The sequence below is a fragment of the Amphiprion ocellaris genome, chromosome 24 (genome assembly GCF_022539595.1).
Source record: "Amphiprion ocellaris isolate individual 3 ecotype Okinawa chromosome 24, ASM2253959v1, whole genome shotgun sequence".
Lineage (NCBI taxonomy): Eukaryota > Metazoa > Chordata > Actinopteri > Pomacentridae > Amphiprion > Amphiprion ocellaris.
The window spans coordinates 2074923-2097947 of NC_072789.1; the positions used below are offsets into that span (position 1 = coordinate 2074923).

The following is a 23025-nucleotide window of genomic DNA, read 5'->3' on the forward strand; positions in this document are numbered from 1 at the left end:
AGAGCATTTAATCATAACGTAATTCTAATTTTATAACAATATGAATCAAGAATCTTTATTGTCATTGTTTTCCCACGCAGCGAAATTTCAATTGGTGACTCCCAGCTATGGATAACAATTTGAAAATGGCCCTCTATATACAAAACAAAACATGTCTTACAAAACACTGAGAAAATACTGAGGTGCCATTTTATTTTGTAGGTTCGCGCCGGAAGCTCTGCCTGCATTAGCGGTACCTTCCTTTCCTTCTTGGGGGATTCGGACTGAGGAATGTGGACACCAGCGGCTACGTCACCCTCAAATCTCCTGGGGTGTCGTCCGTAAAAAAACCGTTAACGGCTGAAAATTGACAACACAACCTCAACGGTAAGTGGTTTTACTCGAATGCTTCAATGTAAAACTCGGTATTTAACTTTCATAATTGTCGGTGATGTATAAATAGGTTGTTTTAAAGTTTTTTTTTCGCCCCCAACTCGCTCACTAAAAAAAATGTCCGTTAGCTCGGCAGGCACGAGCGTTTGAAAGTCATTTGTTAGCTCGCTGCTGCACTTTTAGAGAAAGATTTAGGTTTGGAACTTTAACGTCGCCTCCAGAAAGACTTCTTAAGTGTAGCTCGGACAAGTTCAAGCATGTCTGCCATTGTTTAGGTCGAGGAGGATGAAAAAAAAACGTGCCCCGACATGGAAATGTGATTCGGACCGATTAGCGGTATCTGCCGTTAGCTGGGAACCATTTTGGTGCTCAGGTGGTTGTCAGGGGAGCGAACCCAGGAGAGGTTTTATCCCGTAATAAGCTCTGTGTTGTACTACGCTCAGCTAGGGGACACATTTACTGATTGTCTGCGGTGTTTTCTCAACACTTGTGTCCCCAGGGACGCCCGTCTCCGTCTCCATGGTAACGTGTCGGACGCCCAGCGCTGCCTGCGAGGAGGCGGAACCGGAGAGCAGCCCATCTGTGTGTGAGAGCGAAGACGGAATCAGCCGAGGATGGTAAGGAGAGCACGGCTGCACCAGAGGTAGATGGAGGCTGGATGTGCTGTGGTGGAATCTGCTGCTTCACCTCCTCCTGCTATCTGTGTTTACCTCTCTGATGCGGATGTGGATTTGCTTCTTTGTTTCAGCCATTTCACGACAGAGTCTACTACCCCTACACCAGTGACACCCAGGGGAACCACTCGTCAGCGGGGATCCCCTCCCTCCTGAACTCCCCGCTCAGCCAGCAGTCTGCTCACGGACACACTGCGTCAGGTATGACTCCGTCCAGCGGAGCCTCCACCGTCCTCCCGTTTAAGTTCCGTCCCCGCCGGGAGAGCGTGGACTGGCGGCGGATCAACGCTGTGGACATCGACCTGGTGGTGAGCCAGCTGGACGTGGACGCCCTCCAGGAGCACATCGGCACTGTGACGTTCTGCAGCCTGGACGGGGAGCGGTGCCAGCGCTGCCAGAGCCCCGTGGACCCGGCTCTGGTCAAGCTCCTGCAGCTGGCCCAGCTCACCGTGGAGTGGCTCCTCCACTGCCAGGAGTTCCTCGCCGTCAACCTGCGGGCGGCCGAGGAGAGGCTTTCGGCCGCCGGCGGGGAGCGGGAGCAGCTGCTGGCTCGGCAGAAGAAGCAGGAGGAGAAGATGAAGGCGCTGACCGCCGAGCTCAAGCAGCGGAAGAAGGTTATTCGCACCCAGCAGTCCCTGCTCGCGCCACGGATCATCAGCAGCCAGAAGGTACTGCTGACAGGATAAACACTCGCTCCCTGGGGGGGATCACTAACCATTTACATTTCACATACAGCGCTCCGTCACCCACCCCCTCTCTCCTCCGGGCCCCTCTGTCATTGTTCCTGAGATCTATTCACAGCTCCAGCTTTGTGCCTCTCACGTTGGGGTTTGGAGGGAAAATGGGAAGGATTTTTGCAGTAAACAGTTGTTATGGATGTAAAACCTGCCCGGGCTGAGATGTGTGCTATCAGAATAGAATAGAATAGAATAGAATAGAATAGAATAGAATAGAATAGTATAGAATAGTATAGAATAGGATAGAATAGAATAGAATAGAATAGAATAGAATAGGAGAGAATAGAATAGGAGAGAATAGCCACTTTACTGTCAACCAGGACACACACTAGTTGGTGAACATTATGACTGAAATTTTGATGCAATAAGCTTGTCATCAGACTGATAAAAAACAAAACAAAAATTATTCTGAATAAAAAAAAACAATTCTAATATATACATGTAAAAAAAACAATATAAATGCATATATGAATATGTATATATAAATATATACACACAGACGCATATATATATATATATATATATATATATATATATATATATATATATATATACACACACATATATATACATGCACACACACCTGTATACATACACATCCGCACATATTTAATAAATATGAGAATTTTCCGCGGATCCGCGGAATTCCGAGTTTCTTTCCGCCGAAAGTATAATTTTTGTGAATCGTGTAAATCCGTTGAGAAAATTGTAAGGGGGTAGGGGTAGGCAAGCGGCCGGCCGGCCGACGCGTCGCGAGCCGAGGCTTGTGATGGCCATCCCGCCGCCGACATCTTTCGGCAACGCGCATTGCAAAATCAGACACAGCTGTGAGAACGGAAATCGGCATTGCTATCTGTAAACATCACTCGCTATTTATGTTAATGACAACATCCGCCTATTTTCGGCAGCAATTTGATGCCAGTTTCATCTGATTGTTTCCTTCCACATGTTAAATTTCGCGGATATGCAAGCACACGATATTGTTGAGTTTTGATCATTTCTGGTGCGTGGATACGTATAGATCTATGGTATATAAACTGTGCCATTCCTTTGAACAACAAAATATTGGGGTATTAATATGTTGTATTAGAATTAAAATGAACAGGGTATAAATATGTTGCATTTAAATGAACAGATTCCTTGAAAGGCATGAAACTCAAAAATTGAATGTACCATAAATGATAATGATCAAGTATCCCCTTGGTAGCCCACCAAATTGGGATATTGTTTTTTTAAAAAACAGGTGAAATTCATGAAGAAATTAATGGATTTTGGGTGTTGATTGCCTTATATATTCACTGTTAAAAGTCACCAGAGAATGCCATTTCTAAGTGAATTTTACAAAAATTTTCCGTGCCTTCGGCAGACATTTTCAGAGTTTTTTTCCATTTGTCATTCTCATCCCTGATTTATTCATCAGTGAAGATGTAGCAGCAGTGATATTTTCACTGGGACCACGGGTGCTCCTGCCCAGAAGGATTATTGTGAATTCAAGAGTCTGATGTCTTTGGAGATGAAGCTGTTACAGAACCTAGCTGTTCTCGCTCTGATGCTGCAGAACCTCCTCCCAGAGGTTGTCTGGACACATTTTCTCATTATAATCAGCCTTGTTCTCAGACGGGAAGAAAAGGATTTAGAGCTGCAGACCAGATGGTGTCATTTTGCGGCAATTAGTTTTTTTTTTTAAATCCACTTACAAAAAGGATATAAGAGCAATAATCAGCATGACTCCCTCCTCCCCCGAAGGCGTTTGTGTTCCTCAGAATGTCTCTCCCAGGTACCACAGCTCGTTCACCATCAGGCTATTTATAGCACAAGTCAAAAATCTCTGAAGTGTACGGCTGCCGCTGACCTGGCCAAGCGGTTGCCACGGCAACAGATATAGTGTGTCATGACAGCATGTGGTTGCTAGGTGTGCGCTAGGAGCTCAGCTAACAGAGCAGGTTCAATAATTGATAGAAAGGCCATGTGTTGACGTCCTTCAAGGACCTTTGGTGTTTGTTGTAGCTCCACAGAAACACGCAGAGCTTTCTGTGAACACTAATTTAATTTAACTTCCAATTTTCACAGTTATTAAAAGCTAGTATTGTGATTGCAGCATGCTGTAGAGCCACACCTCCAGAAGCCTTTGAATCTTTGCTGTCATACGGTGCAGCAGGATATCAGTATCAGTCGGTTTAATGGTAAGTGAAGTCACAGGCACAAAGAGTGGCAGTGTTAAATGTAGCGTATGATGTGAGGAACAGGCAGGTTTTTTTCTGTTTGTTAGGTGTTAGTGAGCTGGAGTGTGGCGACGTCTGCCTTAGGGAGTAAATCAACATCACTCATGCTATCTGTCTGTGAGGAAACACATCTGGACTCAGTGGAAGCAGCTGATTGGAGGGAAATTAACCTGAGCTCAGTCAGAAACTGTAACCTGCTTCAGACAGTCAACAATTTGATCTACAACATTTTGAATCTCTAGATGATCATCATCATCTTGTGTTATCTGTTATTACTACACAGTGATGTCATATGTTACATTGTGGAATTGGTCGCGTTAAAAAGTGCTTTGTTCCACTTTGAAAATGTTTAAATGCACCGTGTGGAGCGTAAATTTAATTCAGAAACGCAAACATAAAAATACAGGGTGTCCCTAAAGTCTGGACTCACTGGCAAAAATACATATTTTCAAGAACTTAAATTTTTAATAACTTTTATTCAATATATAATTTTTAATATATTGAATTTAATATATATTTGATAATTAATCAAACATGTATTTAATTTAATGGCCATATTTAATCTTTGGAGGCAAAAAAATGAGATTTCCTGTGTGTCCAGACTTTAGGGACACCCTGTGGAATAACAGGCAGTTAAAATACCACAATATGTGTATTTCATGACAGCTGTTTGTAACTGATTAACCTTTAATCCTCCAAAGCCCAAAACACACTGGTCACTATGAAAGGCATATTTTTTTTAGAAATATCCTAAAATTAACCCCATTTATTGGAGCCAAGCACTGTAAATACCAGAAAAAAAATCAATCAAATTTTTATTTTTCAAGGGTATTTGTCTCCATCATATATGGCATCTATTTCCTCAAGAAAATAACAAACTAAAGATCAACTAAGAATTGTGATATTTCATCAAAATCCCTTCATTCTTCACGCTCCATTCAATAATTAACAAAAAATAAACAATTTGCACCAGATCCTATAAAAAAAAATGAAAGCAGTGATTACTATGAGCAGATAGTAACAGAGATTTAGAGGAAAATAAAACATACTTAATAAAATAAAAGCAACATGCCTCAGAAACACGATGTAGAAAAGCAAGTTGTTTGGGAGATACATTCTGCATGGGAAAATATCCTTCTAGAGCCAAAGTGTAGAGTAGAGGAGGGAATACAGTTTATATTCCAGTTGTGGTAGCAAACTGTCTGCACCTGGAAAAATGTTCTGAATATTGATTTCAGTGTTTTGCAGTTCATATAAATCAAAGAAATGTCACTTTTGTGTTGCATATGTTTTTGATTTATGACATTACAGCTATGTCCTTCTGCACTAAAGACATTTATAAGTTATTTCTATCTAGTGCTGTTTCACATAGAGGTTCAAGACTTTATACTGCAGTAATAAATGAGTCCGCAAGGAGGAAAAAAATATCACTGGAGCCAAAATCACCCAGAAGCTGCTTCTGATTCAGTGGGTTCAAACAGTCTCCAGTCAACACTGCTCCTCAAATGTGAAGATTTGCTGTTTTTTGATTTGAACTGTTAGCTGGACAAATTGAAAATGTCACTTTTGTCATTGTTTTCTGACATTTACAAACCTAAGGATTAACTGAATAATAGAAAATAGCCCACGTTCTAATCAATAATGAAAATAAGTGTCATTTGTAGTGAAAAGTGTGATGACTGAGAGCTCAAAAGACATGTAAACAAATGGAGAAAGCACCTTTACTGATTTGAAAACACAATTTTCATAACAAAATACAGGTATTAGCTTTTAGTTTGCATTTGTGATGTCAAACTGATGAATTTGTTCCTCAATGTCATCATCACATTTCGACCCAGTCTTTTTTGTTTCTCTTTCAGTGTCCACATTGTGATAAAACCTTCCTCAATTCCTCGTTTCTCCAGAATCACATGCAGCGCCGGCATCCTGACGAGTTCGACATCCGTAAGTCAATCAGACATAAAGGCTTCATCGAAGTTTAGAAGAGAGACGTGGAGGGTTTGATTCATGACCATAAAAGCAGAATAAACTTCTAACATCAGGAGAAGTACCTGCAGTAGCATGTGAAACGTAAAATACTCCCTCACATTGTGTTTTTTTACATACGATACTGTGTTGTTGTTTTTTTGTTGTTGTTGTTGCCCAATGTCTTTCCAGAGCTGCGGTCTGACATTGAGAAGAAGTCTCAAATCGACAGTCTCAAACTGGAGATCAGTGGTCTGAAGGAGCAGATCGTTCAGCAGCAGCAGGCGTTAGCAGCTAAAGTAGCTCAGGTAGGACAACAGAGCAAGTTCTGATTAGTCTGAGATAGATAGATAAATACTTTATTAATCCCAAGTGTCATGAAGGTGACCTGACTCACTTAACGGTTAAGTTACAACACAGTCACATGCATCAATATCAGAACCATAAACAGAGTACTTATTATGACATACAGTAAAACAGGAGAACAGCAAAAATGTGATTTTCACCTATATAGAATATATATGATTTATAGCACTAATTAATAGTGCACATAATGTCGTCTCCAGTTGTTAAAAAAGTTCACAATAGATATCCTTATTAAGACAAAGTGAACTTACTGATCTGCTAGAATGTCTTTTTATGACTTTCCACCTTATTATAAATGTTAGATAAAGTCTCTCCTACTAACCCCTATTTATATTACAGACTCCTGTTTGTCATGGTGCTGCTGCTTCATCTTGACCTATTTTAAGTGCAGTTGCAGATGAGAGATTAAATACGCTTTAGAACTCCAGTTATTTTCAGTTTTGTTGCCGCTGTTGAAGCTCATTTTTATTCCTGTGATTGCAGGAAAAAGAGCAGCAGTCCATGCACAAAGACCTGCTGAGAGAACTGGATCGTTTTAAGGCTGAGGAGATGGCTCGCATGGACAGGAAGATAGAAGACAGCAGGGACGGCATGCGCAAGGAAATGGAGTTTCTTTACAACCGAAATATTCAGGCTCTTAATGTAGGAAAGAGATATTTGGATCTCTTTTTCTTCTCATTGGAGTTTCAGGATCTTTTCATTCACACTTTTTACTATTTCACGCATTTTACTTTATAGGAAGTGAATCAGAATCAAACAGCCAAGCATGAAAAATCCGTCAGTCCTGTGCGGTCGCAGCCGGAGAGAGATCTGGACATCTACAAAGAGATGCAGATACAAGCCATCCAGAAGCTGGAACACCACATAAAGAAACAGGTAAATGTTAAGGGAAGGGTAATGTTGTAAAACCTAATGTGATTTAAGTACAACCTAACGTGCTCAGAACTTTCTCTCTTAGGATAAAAAGTGGGAATCCAGACTGCAAGACATTAATGCTCAGCATGAATCTGAAAAGAATCAGGTATGTTTTAGTGTTCGATGCAGCTGTCATGTCATTAAAGCAGGGGTGTCAAACTCATCTTAGTTCAGGTTCCACATTCAGCACAATCTGATCTCTAGTGACCAGTAAAATCACAGCATAATAACCTATAAATAACCACAACTCCACATTTTTCCTTTGTTTTAGTGCAAAAACAAGGTACATTCTGAAAATATCAACGTTTAAGGAATTATCTTTTTACAAAACATCATGAACAACCTGAAATTTCTCAAGAAAACTAAATTCAGTTTCAACAACATTCAGCCTCAGTTTAGCATTTCCACATTACAACTTCCAGATCACAGTGTTTCTACAAAGGAACACAACATGTAGTCACAGATATCTGGAACTGACCAAAGTAATATTTTACTTTATAATCCAAACCACAAAAGTCAGACTAAAAAAAATACAAAAAACAAGCCAAAATATTACAAAAACGAGACACAAAGTGACAAAAATGGACAAACAACACAAGCGAGATGAATAGACACAAAACAACAAAAACGAGACAACCAACATCAAATAAAGCGAAACACAAAATGACAAAAATAAGACAAAAAACACAAGCGAGACAAAAAGGAAACACAAAACACCAAAAACATAAGACAAATGACAACAGTCAGACAAAAAATGTGACAAAAAAAGCAAAAACAAGATCAAATATTACAAAAACGAGGCACAAAATGACAAAAAAAATCTAGTATTTTATGATCAAAACAACTTGTCATGATCTCGAAATTATTTTAAACTTACAATGTTATAAATTTACAATTTGCAGTTAATGTTTCTCTGTAATTTTTACACTTTGTAAAGTCGTCTGTGGCCTGATTGGTCCCTTTGGTGCGCTGGTTTTGGCCCGCGGGCCGCATGTTTGACGCCCCTGCATTAAAGCCTCTGTAAATATTGTGTTCATCAAGCTTTTTATAGAATAACCAGTTGGAAAATTTCTCCTCTTTCTGTTGCCTCCAGTGGCTGAATGAACTGAGCAGAATGCAGTCGTCCTTGTCGGAGCACCAGGAACGCAGCCAGAAGCTGCAGCAGGAGATGAGCAGGAGGCTGCAGGAGAAGGAGCAAACCATCAAGGCTCAGAGGGAACAGGTTAACACTCATTCACACCGACTGTAATCAGCACCAGAGCCATTATTTCAGGACAGGAAGGGAAGCAGAGGGTCAGCTCTTGTTCAGGATATCCTGTATTTGCTGTTGATGTTTGATGATACTGTACTTCTGACAGGAAGCTGCTAATGCTTTTCCTGTAATAGCTCCACATTTTTAGATAAGTAGCCGTGAATGGATTTTGGTTGTCTCTTATGAGGTTGTGTTTCCAAGGAGAAGTTAGTTTAGCTGGGAAAATCTTACAGTCTTCTTTTTTGTTTCTGCCATGTCATTACATAAGTGTTTTTTTTATTCTGTCACAGATGAGGACGATTTCCAACCGTCCACCCACCAAAGTAGTGGAATCACCAGGTATGCATTCCTTCTCTTATGTTCGCCCTGTTTCTGCCCTGAATGTGTAACGCATGTGGAGGAGCTGCTGCATCCCTGTTTCCACTAAAATCAGTAAAAACAACGACACCAGGCGTGTAAGAGTGGCATCTCTGAGTCCAGGAGATCAACGCTGCAAATGTAAAAATAGATCAGTCTCTGTTTAGATTTTGCACGTGAGGTGTGCACAGCTGGGAATGGGTCATAAAGTCTTTTAATTTACAGCTAATAAACAGAGCTTCCACTTCGGAGTCTAGATCACCCTACCATGCTACCAGTTGACTGTTGCTTAGTCACTCTATTCCTTACAGTCTGCCCGAGTTTGTGGATGTTAGATTATCCATATTACACAAACTCTGTGTTAGTTGAGGTCAAAAAATAAAGAAACAAATATCTGTAAACATGAGCTCAGCATCTTGTTTTGCCACCATCCTCCATGATGCTACAGGTGTAGACATCTTGAGAGATACATTCTGTGAAACATCCACTTTGTGAAAGGTCCACATGTGTTATACGTTCATTATAGCCATCAGTCACAGCTGCCAGGCAGTCTGTTGCTGTTAGAGTTGGTGTGTTTGTCTACTGCTAAATAATACGTATAAAAATGTCTGTACTGTGTTTTAGTGCAGCTGAATTTCTGTTATCTTTGTGTCATGTTGTTCGATAATAGAATGAGTAAGGAATTTGATCTCGCTCAAAAGTATTAGTCTCATCCCAGCTGCTGGTAAAATCCACTACATTATGACCAAGACACTGACAGGCAGGAGAAGACTGATCATATGATCACAATACATGTTCAAAGTGTTCAAATGAATGTTGTAAATGTGTTTTTACACCGATCAGGCATAACATTCTGACCACTGATAGGGGACGTGAATAACACTGATTATCTCTTCATCACGGCACCCTGTAGTGGGTTGGATATATTATGGAGAAAATGAACATTTTGTACTCAAAGTTAATGGTAGAAGCAGGGAAAATGGACAGCGTAAGAATTTGAGCGAGTTTGACAAGACGACTCTATCAGAGCATCTCCAGAACTGTGTTCCTGGTCTGCAGTGGTCAGGATGTATCAGAAGTGGTCCATGGAAGGACCAGTGATGAACCGGAGACAGGTTCATGGGCGACCAAGGATCATTGATGCATGTGGGGAGGAAGGCTGGTCCGTGTGGTCTGATCCAACAAACCAGCTGCTGTTGCTCAGATTGCTGAAGAAGTTCGTGCTGGTTCTGATAGAAAGGTGTGAGAATACACAGAGCATCAGTTTGTTGCGTATAAAGCTGCAGACCAGTCAGGGTGTCCATGCTGACCCCTGTGCACCAGAGAAAGCACCAACAATGGACATGTGAGCATCAGAACTGGACCACGGAGCAACAGAAGGAGGTGGCTTGGTCTGATGAATCACGTTTTCTTTTACCTCACGTGGATGGCCGGGTGTTTGTCCGACAGAGGCAGCGTGATGCTTTGGCCAGTGTTCTCCTGGGAAACCCTGGTTCCTGTCATCCATGTGGACCTTGCTTTGACACCTATCTCAGCATTGTTGCCAACCATGTTCACCCTTTCATGGAAACTGTATTCCCTGATGGCTGTGGCCTCTTTCAGCAGGATCATGCACCTTGCCACAAAGTAATAGTGGTTCAGGAATGGTTGGAGGAGCACAACAACCAGTCTGAGGTGTGGACTTGGTTCCAAATTCCCCAGAACTCAATCCAGCATCTGAGATGTTGTGGACAAACAAGTCCAATCCATGGAGGCCCCACCTCGCAGCTTACAGCACTTAAAGGATCCCTTGCTAATATCTTGGTCCCAGATACTACAGCACACCTTCAGGGGTCTGGTGGAGTCTATACCTCGACAGGTCAGGGCTGTTTTGACAGCAAAACGAGGACCAACACAACATTCGGTGGTCATAATGTTGTGCCTGATCGATGTATGCTAATAAAAGATAAAACAGCTCAACAGAGCTGTGACTGATGTGCAGCATGAAGATCCTCTGTACATTCTCTTTTACTTTGTTATCAGTGAAGGAAACTGCTTATATGATCCTAATGTGTGCATCTTCCTCTCTGTTTTCCAGTCATTGTCAGTGCACCAGCACCGGAACCTAAACAAAAGAGAGTTGTACTCGGTAAGTAGAAGCCATTTTCATAAGAGAAATGGATCATAAAGACATTGTCACTCCCAGAGAAGCTGAGCATGTGCTCCTATGCATGAAGGATTTACCTGATGCTGTTTCTGACAGAACACTCCTAAAACAAGCAGTGCTGCCCCCACGTTCTTGTCCCCCTCTCTTTAACGCCTATTCTATGTGACTCCCTGACCTCCACTGACTGTTGACCTCATGTGGTGTCCAATTAGAGGAGCCAGTGTCTGCTCTTAAGCTGGATCCTATACAGGAGCTGTCAGAAGAGGAGAAAGGTAAAACAGCTAAAAGTAGCAGAGCCGGTCGACTGCATGCTGCTGCATGGATGCATCGGTCTGTTCTGAGCTGCCTTTCTTTGAGTGTGTCTGGACTGAGATCATCTTATTCTGACCTGGCATGAAAGCATTAAGATGACCTCAGTATGAGGAAGCTTTTTGGAAATCCAGCTCATAGTCTGTGATGTCATGTCAGCACTGCTGATCATCACTATGTCCATCTGTCATCGTGTTACCTTGATTGTGGCAAAGGAACTTAAAGGCATTCTCCTCTTCTGCCTGCTCCACCACAGTTACATCCATCTACCTACAGCTTGATGTGAAAATTGCCAAATGCATGCTCATTTTATTTTTCTTTTTGGCCTCTCCTGCCTTCAGTTGCTTCCTAATTCTCTGAAAGATTGACTGAGTGAGATTTTATTTCCAGAATCCAGCAGCATCTCCGAGAGGAGGCCAGTGGAAAAGAAGCCAGAACCTGCACCAGAGAAGAAGCAGAGGGTGAACAGCAGTGCTCTGAAGAGGAACCCCAACATCAAGAAAGAGATGCGACCAGAGCTAGAACAGGCTGTAATCAAGAAGCTGGAGAACCTGGGCATCAAGCCTGTATGTTGCACACTCCTCAAGAACATTATCACATATTTTACAGCACATAGTCTAAAGGAATATAATATCTACATGTACTTCAGCATACCAGTACATCATTTTTAATAATCCCTGCCTCTGTAAAAACTGCTATTGATTCTGTTCCCTTTCACTCCTCCCAGGATCAGAGTGGGCTGAAGAACAAGGAGCTCACTTCCATCCTGGCCAAGATGCATTCAAGCCGGGAGAGCTTTGCAAAGACCATGCCCGACTACTGGCTGCATCGCGAGGAGATAACCAGCGTTGTGGAGCAGAAGTTGGGTCTACAGAGGAGAGGCAGCGATCCGGCTCTACAATCACAGATCAGATCCAGAAACACTGTTCAAGGTACTTACCAGGACTGAGTCATAAGCTCATCTTTTCAAACTCTTAATCTGTCCCCAGACGTGTAGTAAACAGGACAGTCTGCTTTAGTAGCATCAACTAGCTTATTGTGAGTCATGCTGCATTTGTACCTCGTCTTAGAACTGAGGATTTTTATTGTGTGTTTAATAGTTTGTAGTTATAGACTCTGACTGCTGGTGCTTCCAACACTTAGGCTGCCACATGATTTAAACTTTGACACAGTATTAGTCACTGAGCTGCTCGTTGTGTTTAATGTATCTGTTGTGTGTGTGTGTGTGTGTGTGTGTGTGTGTGTGTGTGTGTGTGTGTGTGTGTGTGTGTGTGTGTGTGTGTGTGTGTGTGTGTGTGTGTGTGTGTGTGTGTGTGTGTTTGTGTCTCTGTGTGTGTGTTTGTGTGTGTGTGTGTGTGTGTGTGTGTGTGTGTGTGTGTGTGTGTGTGTGTGTGTGTGTAGTGGTCCAGATTCGGCCTCGATCCAGCAGCCTGCCTTCCACAGCCAGTCAGGGGGTATCTGGAGTCAAACAGCCTAAAACCCCCCAACCAGCACCAAGAACTAGGAGTACCACCACCCAACCGAAGACGTCTACACCCAACACCAAGACTGCTTCAAAGGTCCTCACAAGCAAGTATGGAAGAATGCACTGCTCAGTTTCTCCAGTAAAGTCCATTTCTTATTAATATTTGTGCTGTTTAACTGAATTACTGCAGAACCTAGCAAGAACAGAACAGGAAAGATGTAAATGGAGATGCACAAAAGAGTGTTTTGGCAAACGGTCAAAAAATACAACAACAGTTGACAACAGACAACTGCAAAAAATTAGACTGTAAGCAAATTACCGAACGTAACTTGACTAGCCAGCAGCCAGTGTAGATGTACCAGATACCACAATGTCTGGACTGTAAGCTGCTGATTTTTTCACATGCTTTGAATCCTGTGACTTAAACAATGATGCGGCTAATTTATAGCTTTTTACGAGCTAACGATCTTCATGCCACCAATACATTTAGCCTCGTCACATCAGACCAATGAAATTACCAAACAGGTCACAGTGGACCAATGAAACCGTTCGAATTAAATCAGATGCTCAGTTCCGACACTGAAGAAGATGCCTTCAGTGGTTTTAGTGCGCAGGAGAAAGATGAAGATGGCGATCAGTGACTTTTCTGGTAGGCTACTGTATTTTAAATTTTTTTAACCAGCAGTTTTACTGCCGTGTTACAGGCACTGTCCAGAAAAAAGAATTTATTTAATTAAAAATTTAAATCTTTCTGTGTAAATATCTCATGTTACACCGTGGACACCTGCGGCTTACAGACAAGTGCGACCTATATATGTACGATATTTTTTTCTTTTTAAATTTAGTGGGTACAGCTTATATTCAGGTGCACTCAATAATCTGAACATTACGGTAATGTTAAAATCTACAATGATGCACAGTCAACACAATAATAGTAGAAGAAAGAAAGGAGAGTTACATAATATAATAATATAATAATATTAGAAGAACCAGAGGATTTTTTTACTTTGTTAGCTAAACAACATCCCTTTATAATATGATACTGACTTACTTGATCAGTGTTCTGCTGTACTACTGTTCTACTGTAGTAACATTTACTCTACTGGATTAGATGAACAGTAGTGTTTGTGTTCATCTGCTGTCTGATAATGTATAACCTTATACTTGTTAAGCATCTTTTTTTAGGGCCATTTCATCCGCTACACATTTTTTTGCAGAGCCACTACAACCACATTAATGGGATATACAGCAGCTTGAAATAAACTGGAATTATTCTTTAAGTTTTTCTATAGCTTTAAGAAAAACAAGTTGGATGATAAGTAAAAGTTGTCATGTTTGTGTGACTCTTCAGGACCCCTCCCTTCAGTTCAGGTGACGACTCTGAGGAAGAGGACACAGACATGGAGGAGGAACTGCCCCTCAAACTCCCGAGGGGCAAATCACTACAGCCCAGACTGAACCAGGCCACCCCAGTCCAGATCAGAGCGAGCAAAACCAGTCCGGTCCTGACCAGGCAGGTTGCAGTCAGGCAGTCGTCCACCTCCAACACCCAGCAGTCCCGGACGTCGCTGGGTGGAGTGACCAAGACAGCAGTAACAAAGATGGAGAGCGATGAAGAGGAGGATGAGTGGTCAGAAGTCAGCGAGCTGCAGGAGATCGACCCCAGACAGCTGCAGAGCTACAAAGACCAGAACGGCAACGTGGATAAGAGAAGCCACGGTAAAGGTTAGTTTTTAAAGCTGCTAGCTCATAGGATATAATAAAGTAATCTGTCTGTGTTCAATGGTTGCATTTTATAATGGTGAAAAGTGAGATTTGTTTGTCACTTTTAGTGAACAGAGAGAAATTAATTTACCTGCAGTCAGGAACTATGAGTCACACAACTTATGTCAAATGCGTTTAAGGTTCCCAGGATCCCTAAAAAGTACTTCTGGAGCTGAGGAAGGTCAAAATGTGTATTTATACACATATAGTGGACAATCATGAGCCTGCTGGGTGTCTTAGAGACCAGGAATAGAGAAGAATTTTTCTAAATGACCCCAAACTTTTGAATATTAGTGTATATATATATATTTTTTTTTAATAGATGCAACAGTGAAGCTTTCTCACCTGCACCAAAATGACCCAAAAGCAGCTCCGTCGTCAGTAAAAATGTGAACTGGATGTCTTGAAGTTTGTGCAGCACATAGACAATAATTCACCACGATAATAAAATGATGAATTGTAAAAGAAACGATCTTCTGCTGCACAGATCTCAGACGACTCAAAAAATAAACAGCTCTGAATGCCTACAGCACAAATATTTAAATAATTAACTCTTCAAACAAGCATTTCCAATGATTAAGTACAAATTTGGTGGAAAATGTAGCCTGCAAGCTGCTTTTTAAGGTTTTACATTTGTTTAACTTTTCCATTTTAACCATAGTGGGTGTTTTTGTGTTGATGCCGAGGTGCAACCCACATATCTGGATATATTTGATGTTCTTTAGACTTGACTTGAGTTCAGTTGTTTGTTTTCTTGCTTGTTAGTTTTTTTTGTAGGTTTGCTTTGCTTGTTTTTTGTTGTTGTCAGTAAGGTGGTATTATTTAAAGGCAGTGTTTCATGACTGTGGTTTTACCTCCAACATCATCATGACAGCATGTGCTGCTTCACATTAACTGTTGAACAGGTTAGGAGATGTTAAAGTGACAAAGTGAGCTCAAACGTATCACCTCTTTGGACTTCATTGCTTCCAGCTGTCAGAGTTTGGTCATGATTCTGCCACTTTAACATATTTTATGAATTATTTGTTTCTTGTAGAGAACAAAATCAACGACCTTGCCAGGAAAATGGAGAAGCAGTTTGCAGACAGAGTGGTGAAGAAACCAGCAGGGGGCGTGAGCATCTTACCAGAGAGGAAGGATGAGATCCAGGAACTGACGGTAAAAGGACTGAACCTCTGTAGAGAGCTTTGGTCGTCACTGTGGAGTCAGATTATCTGTGTCGATGATGGCAGTAGTTGGTGAATAACATTAGATGTCCGTATGTGGTGACAGTACACAGACCTGGAGGAGAGCAGTGAGTGGATGGTCTCCTCATTAGAGGAAAGACTAGAAGTGTCGAAACCGGTCCAGAGCTCTGTCCTGCTGAGGAAGAGTCTGGAGTCTCCCAGCACCAGCATCTGGGGAACCTCGACAGGAAAAGCTCCCAGATCAGGTCAGCCTGCTCACATGCATTTTTAATTGTCTTCTCTGATCTTCATCGCAGGACGTGTTGACAGTTGGAGCACAAAGATGAGAGGATGATAGTCTCCTGTATTAACCCTCGTGTCGTCCTGCGGGTCAGATTGACCCGTTTTAAAGTTTGAAAATGTGGTAAAAAATATATTTTCACAGTGAAACTTCTGATGTCCACATTTTCAACATTTTTGGGAAATCTTTGAACATTTTTTTGGTGGAAAAAAAGAAATGTCAATAATGTTTCTTAAGAACATTCACACAAAAATCAACCAAAATCCAGCGAATTTCACTGGATTTTGGTCGATTTTTATGTGAATGTTCATAAGAAAATATTAGAAGTTTTACTGATATATATGGAATCACTTTAGATATTTTTAGCATTTTTTAGAAGATTTTTACTCATTTTTTGAAAATATTTACAAGAATTTTCTTGCCAAATTTGGGGAATTTTTTTAAAAATAAAACTTTCAAGGGAAACTTTTAAGGAATTATTGGAATTTTCTTCCTGAAGGTTTTGCAAATTTTCAGAAATTTGAGGATTTTTTTTGCTGAATTTTTTTCAGACAAGGAAACAATATTTTTTTGGTGCCTGTACATGAGGACAACAGGAAGGTTTAAACAGAAACACGGTTGTCTTGTTCTTTCAGGTCTGACTGAAGCTGGAACCGGGAGCACCCTGAAGAGCAGCCTGTGTTCCCTCACTGACATCAGCGACTCCGAGGACATCAGCAATAAACACAACGCACACCACAGCTGATCAGGTGACGCAGCACAGACACAGACCTCAGCCTCCTCCTCTGGCCAAACAGACCTATTTTCTACTTAATGAAAGCTATAAAACACAGAAAAGCAATACTCAACAAAGTAGGTTCAGGGTTCAGAAACAGGTTCCATTTGGTGAAGAAAACCATCTTATGAATACGTTGGAGATAAATGAACTTTCTTTTCAGTCTCACCTTTTGCCTTGTGCCAATTCTGTGCTTGCCTTAGGCCTCCTCAGCGTTCATCTTTGAATAGATTTAGTTTTTTTTATGTATAAACCACGCTCCATATGAGGTACTGTTTTGGCTACTGCGAGTAGTTTGTGAAGAATTTTGTACGTCAGATTTTATATCGCCTTTATGTGATAAATGGGGCAATGTGACTTTGTATAGACGATATTTATATCAGCAATAAAAGATTTCTTTGTAGAAATTATACTTGAAAAGACTAATTGATTCCCAATTTGAAGTTACCAGTTTGTGCATGTTTCAGAGCTTCTGTGGAATTGGAGTTAAATCTACTAATAGTATGCAGACCAGAAAAGATGGAACTAGTGTAAGAAGAAAAAATGTCTGGATAAAGAACTATTTTTTGACTCATCTTCATGATATAAAACGACCAATTGCTGTGCAGAATTCTAGCCACAAGCTTAAAGTAGCAATGACAAGGAATCATGAACTCACATGTTTCTGTGGCAGCGCTCTGGACCAACATTCAGATAAGGCTGCTAGAATGTCATGGAAAAACATACTGATGCTGTGTAGTAAAAATATTTAATAGTACAAGCCGGTACACACATATAAGATACAAATATGAAATGTGAATGTAATCTATATAAATATTAGGTTGAATTTCAGTTGGAGGAGAGAAGGAAAACAGCCTTTTCAAGCTGATAACTGTAATATAGACAAGAGAAGTGAATGTTTTGTAGCTGAAAGTTGTCACTTTTTATGGTCTTGACACCAACAGACATTTGTAATTTAAAACTCTACATAACGTAGTAAAAGCAGCCAAACCGATACTCAGACATAAATGTTTTTACATGACATTTTTTGGGTCAACATGTACATTGAACACTCTCTGAAAAGTGTAATTATTTAGTAAAAGCGTAGAGAACTGAGCCATGAATGTGATTTGTGATGAGCGTAACTTGGTTTTGTGGTGGGCAGCAGCAGCGATGGCTTCCTGTTCTGAACATCACTGACTATAGAGATGGTGCAGAGGACTGTCAGCACTCACTGCCATTCAGATACATGGATTCTATTTTACATGTATGTATCTACATCAAGGGTGTCAAACATGCGGCCCGTGGGCCAAAAGCGGTACTCCAGAGGATCCAATCTGGCCCTCAAAGTGTAAAAATTCCAGAGAAGACATTAACTGCAGATTGTAAATTAGTAAAACTATAAATTTAAAATCATTTTTACATCCAGTTTCCAGATTTACTGTCCGTCTCACTCCCACTGCTTCTTCTATTGCAGGTCACAGCATGATTTTTTCAGGATTACTTTTGGAAATTCTTGCATTTTGCTCTGCATTTCTTCTGATCCATAACGAACTGTGAGTGTGATGGTCCCGTCCCGTTATAACACACTGAATGTTTAGGGAACTAAAAAGCACATCTGTTGTAAAATCACTGCAGATTTAAATGGGATCAGCTGGAGAAATTTACTGCACCTCAGACAGAACCACAGCAGCTGCAGCTGAGCTCACAACCAGCAGCTTTAAATGAATAATGAGCAATAAATGTACCGCGTAAAGCATTCTGTTTAGTTCTCTAAACTGGAAATGTGTTATAACTGGACTGCTCATATGAATCAGAGAGAATCTGAAGCATATTTTGGTGACACAGAATCAAACATTCTTGCTGTGACCCTTCTGGAACTCCGTACAATTACAGGGTTTTTGTTATTAACCAATTTTATTCACACTTGTTTGACTATGTTGCTTTCATCAGGGTGGATAGCTACAGATTATACCATCACTGAGCTGTTATTTGGCAAATTGTGACACCTTGTGATGCCTCAGAACAAGTACAGGACAATGTCTGGAAGCCAGAGAAGAAAGAAAAGTGACCTTTTTCAATACAAAAACACTTAAGAAGAAAATTCAACCAGTTTATTTTTTCTTTTTTTTACTAAATTCACAAAAACCATTAAAACATTCATCAAAATGACTCAACAGAAATACAATAAGTATACAAATTTACTTCAGCCGTCCTCATAGAGGTGAAACATCCATCTGTCGAAATGTAGAAAAGCAGGAATAGAAAAAACTTTTAAAGTTTTAAAGTAATCAGAGATTATTTAGATGCATCAAACTAAAAGTCAAAATCTTTAAATGTGCAGCCATTAAAATGTAAAACGTGTGTAAGACTTTTAAAAAGTCAGACGGAGATTTTAAAAAAAAATTTAATTAAACTAAATAAGGAGTCAGATTTGAAGTGGAGATTTGCTCTCAAAGAACAAGAACTCTATAAATTTTCGAAGATACAGTAAAGAATAATCAAATCTAATCACAATTTTATTCATAGAGCACGTTACAACAACACAAAAGAAAACCGAAGTGCTTTCCATCAGCATGATAAAACAAAACAATACAATTTGGTTACTACAAAACCATAAAAACCATGAAAACCAATAGAATATTACTTTACATGTCATGTTCTGAATTAATGTCGTACATTTCTGTGTGTACTAGATGTTGAAAGGTTTTATAAAATGTGATGTTAATGCTGTTTGTATCTTTAGTTTAATTAACATAACAGCGCAACTGAATGTAAGGAACCCAGATATAACATCCCCCTGGTGAAGGTGACATACCTGAGTAGTGGAACCTGGTCGTGTTTTGATCAACAGATTTGTAAACAAGTATTAAGTGTTGTCATATTCATGTTCTCTTTTATACTGAACCTCAGTGTGCATCGAAAGAACAAAGCAAAAAGACAAAAAAGATCTACAGCCTCAGTAGACGATGGATGCTTCCTGATAAAAGACAAAAATGGCTCTCAAATTCAAACAGCAGTTATTGTTAAGCAGAATTTATGTATATTTATATTATTTATGAAGTGTTCACTTATTTGCATTCTTGCAGCAAGTTGGATGAAAAGACTGATTTCACTCTGATACCTCTCCATCCAGTAGACCAGGGCTGTCAAACTCATCTTAGTTCAGGTTCCACATTCAGCCCAATTTGATCTCAAATGTGCCAAAAATCAGGACATAGTAACCAATAAATCACCACAACTTCAAATTTTCCCTTGTTTTATTGCAAAAAAGTACATTCTGAAAATGTTCACATTTAAGGAATTATCTTTTTACAGAACATTATAAACAACCTGAAATTTCTTTAGAAAAATAAGCAAAATTTTAAACAGTATTATGCCTCAGTTTATCATTTACACATTACAACTTACAGATCACACTGTGTCTAACCACAAAAAGACAGAATACAACCACAAAAAGACAAAACAACCACAGAGAGACAGAAAACAACCACAGAGACAGAAAACAACCACAGAAAGACAGAAAACAACCACAGGAAGACAGAAAACGACCTGAAAGAGGCAGAATAGGATGTAACGAGAATAAAAACAATGACATAAACAAGGAAATGAATAAACAACAAAACAAATGAACAAGAAAGATGACAAGCCAATGAGGAAGCAAACAGCTACACAGAAACAGAGCAAAAGACGAAGTGATGCAAAAAGCGACATGGAGATGCAAAATAACCACAATGTCACAGAAAATCACTTCAAAGACGTAAAACAATTAAAAAGAGCAGTATTCCAATCACAAGATGACAAACAAGCACAAATAGACAGACAAAGGCACAAAACCTTTAGTTGCAGGTGTCTGGAACTGAACAATACAGTATTTTACAACTTGTCAAGAACGAGAAATCATTTTAAATTTACATTCATTTCCACATCTAGTAGTAATCCTGACACCATACAAACTAAAATTGGAACTATTAAGGAAAAGGTAAAGTTGTTCCCCTGCTTTGTAGATGTATAAAAATCATACATTAAAAAAAATATGTAAAAATAAGGTTCCACCAAACCAAACTCTGTTATACTGAAGCTGCTGACTCACATTATACAAGGTTTCACATCAAGGATTCATTTTCACCTTTGTGATTTTTACACTTTGCAAAGTCACCTTATGTTTGACACCTCTGCAGTGGATATTTAGCTTGGCTTAGCATTTAGACCAGAAACAAAGGAAAGAAAAGTCACCTGACAGTCAATTTAGCTGTTTCCACGTACTGTTACACATAAACTCTACCATTCAAAAGTTTGGGGTCGCTTAGAAATGTCCTTATTTTGAAAGAATTTTTTTTTTTTCCAATGAGGATGACATTAAATGAATGATAAATCCAGTGTAGACATTGTTAATGTAGTAAATGACTATTCTAGCTGGAAATGTTTCATGGAATATCTCCATAGGAGTACAGAGGAACATTTCCAGCAACCATCACTCCTGTGTTCTAATGCTACATTGTGTTAGCTAATGCTGTTGAAAGGCTCATTGATGATTAGAAAACCCTTGTGCAGTTATGTTAGTACATGGATAAAAATGGAAGTTTTCATGGAAAACATGGAATTGTCTGGGTGACCCCAAACCTTTGAACGCTAGTGTACGTTACAGTATTTATGCTAAGCTAAGCGGCTCCATATTGACATGGCGGTGGTATCAATCTTTTCATTTCCCTCTCGGTAAGAAAGCATGTTAACATGTTCCCTAAAAATGTCAGTCTAGTCACTCCCTCGGCTCTGAGTTCCGGTCCAGCTCAGACGAAGCTGTCCCTGCTGAAGGTTCGACCGGTCTTCGTCGTCGCTCTGGTTGCTCGGCTCTTCCTGCCTTCATAGAACAGCGGTGGCACCAGAGTCACTCGCGATGATGAGGCCGGCAGCATGTAGGTCCGTCTGGTTCGGCCAGTGGCGTAAGAAACCGGCCTCCGTGGCCGATCTGATGAGCTGATGAGGTTGAAAGAGGAAATACAACGTGAACTTACTGTACTTGCTGGCCGTGTTACTAGACGACTTTTAAAGAGGAGGGTTTCTGTTCACCTTGATGGTAGACCTTCTTTTCCAGCGAAGGTAGTCAACACCGTCCCTCCTGAGATGAGCAGGATGGAGCCTCCCCAGCCGACGAAAAGAGCAGCTCCAAGTTCAAATCTGAGCAGCACATGTGGAGGTATATCTGTTAATGTGTTTCCCTGTCTTGGAATATTGTATTGTAAAAATGCTCATGTCCCTTTAAAGAACTTACTTCTGTTCCACGAAATTTGGATCCACAAACTCAGTGATGATTTTGTTGGCCCACCATGAATAGGTGATCATACCACAGAATCCTACCAAGAAAAAGTCAATGCTGTAAACATCTTGTAACTTCCCTTGGCATTAATAAAATATCCATCCATCCATCATCCATCCATCCATCCATCCATCATCCATCCATCCATCATCCATCCATCATCCATCCATCCATCCATCCATCCATCCATCATCCATCCATCCATCTATAGCTTGATATAAAAACATGAAAGTGTTCAGATATGTTTACCTGACACCAGGTAGGTTATCCCTCCAGCAAACGTCACCCTGGCGTTGGCGATCTCTGAGCCTCCTATTTTAGTGCATTTCATCCCTATCAGCGTGAGGACGCCTCCGAAGAAGCCGGTGATGACGGCGCAGACGGCCAGCGCTCTGCAGGCGTGGAGGAACACTGCAAGGAAACAGGTGTGACTGAAATACAGCAAACACTAAAGACAGAAAATTAACCATCAGAGCACTTATTACCATTTTAGTTCCTCATATTGTTCATGTAAACAGGAAGTCTTTGTTAGCTGGAGCCATATTCAGTGAGGGTCTGTGTGAAAACTCTTCCTTCTTATTCTGTTAGATCACATGTTGTTTTGTTGTTTGACTGTTATTGGTGTTGGGTGGCAGATATTTATCAGCAGCCACAGACATCTAGTAAAATCACCGTTGTTTATGGAGCACATTTAGAACAGATGTTGACCCAGAGTGTCAGCAGAGAAAAAAAGATTACCGTATTACATAAAATTACCCCAAAACTTGAGACTTTACCATATTCTATATAATAAAACCTGAACCTGGCTACTTTCAGTAAGATAAGACCCTACAGTTACTTTGTGTAAACATTTACAGAACTAATTTGAATATTCAGGTCAAGATCCCCCGATATTAATTACTCAAATGTAGCTGACAAACTAAAATACTGAGTTTAAGACCCA

The 23025-nt window shown here is 40.3% G+C and overlaps 2 protein-coding genes across 5 annotated transcripts; one reads left to right on the forward strand and one right to left on the reverse strand.

Moving 5' to 3' along the window:
• Window positions 1-207: 207 nt before the first annotated feature.
• dzip1 (DAZ interacting zinc finger protein 1) lies at window positions 208-17196 on the forward strand. Of its 4 annotated transcripts, none has more exons than XM_055008702.1 (19): window positions 208-366; window positions 872-1015; window positions 1121-1714; window positions 5865-5949; window positions 6163-6278; window positions 6820-6978; window positions 7075-7212; window positions 7295-7357; window positions 8345-8473; window positions 8794-8842; window positions 10938-10988; window positions 11219-11278; window positions 11706-11881; window positions 12043-12247; window positions 12717-12888; window positions 14132-14505; window positions 15581-15702; window positions 15817-15976; window positions 16647-17196. In XM_055008702.1, the coding sequence occupies exons 3-19, from the start codon at window positions 1250-1252 to the stop codon at window positions 16754-16756; spliced, it is 2634 nt and encodes an 877-aa protein (XP_054864677.1). In that variant the 5' UTR covers window positions 208-366; window positions 872-1015; window positions 1121-1249; the 3' UTR covers window positions 16757-17196. The 4 variants fall into 4 exon arrangements, with proteins under 4 accessions (XP_054864677.1, XP_035799553.1, XP_035799554.1 ...); XM_035943660.2 differs by having other exon boundaries at window positions 872-989; XM_035943661.2 differs by having other exon boundaries at window positions 872-989; window positions 14132-14499.
• Window positions 17197-19639: 2443 nt separating this feature from the next.
• Window positions 19640-22951, reverse strand: LOC111589081 (claudin-10-like). The gene is made up of 4 exons (XM_023299792.3): window positions 22332-22951; window positions 22038-22119; window positions 21836-21943; window positions 19640-21742 (listed from the first exon to the last, which is right to left on the reverse strand). The coding sequence occupies exons 1-4, from the start codon at window positions 22411-22413 to the stop codon at window positions 21556-21558; spliced, it is 459 nt and encodes a 152-aa protein (XP_023155560.2). The 5' UTR covers window positions 22414-22951; the 3' UTR covers window positions 19640-21555.
• Window positions 22952-23025: the final 74 nt, after the last annotated feature.

Coding starts and splice junctions, on each gene's coding strand:
- dzip1 (XM_035943660.2), top strand. Junction 1,715..5,864: donor GGATCATCAGCAGCCAGAAG/GTACTGCTGACA, acceptor TTTCTCTTTCAG/TGTCCACATTGTGATAAAAC. Junction 15,977..16,646: donor AGGAAAAGCTCCCAGATCAG/GTCAGCCTGCTC, acceptor TTGTTCTTTCAG/GTCTGACTGAAGCTGGAACC.
- LOC111589081 (XM_023299792.3), bottom strand. CDS start 22,413: ATGAAATGCACTAAAATAGGAGGCTCAGAGATCGCCAACGCCAGGGTG. Junction 22,120..22,331: donor GATAACCTACCTGGTGTCAG/GTAAACATATCT, acceptor TTTTCTTGGTAG/GATTCTGTGGTATGATCACC. Junction 21,743..21,835: donor AAAGAAGGTCTACCATCAAG/GTGAACAGAAAC, acceptor CAACCTCATCAG/CTCATCAGATCGGCCACGGA.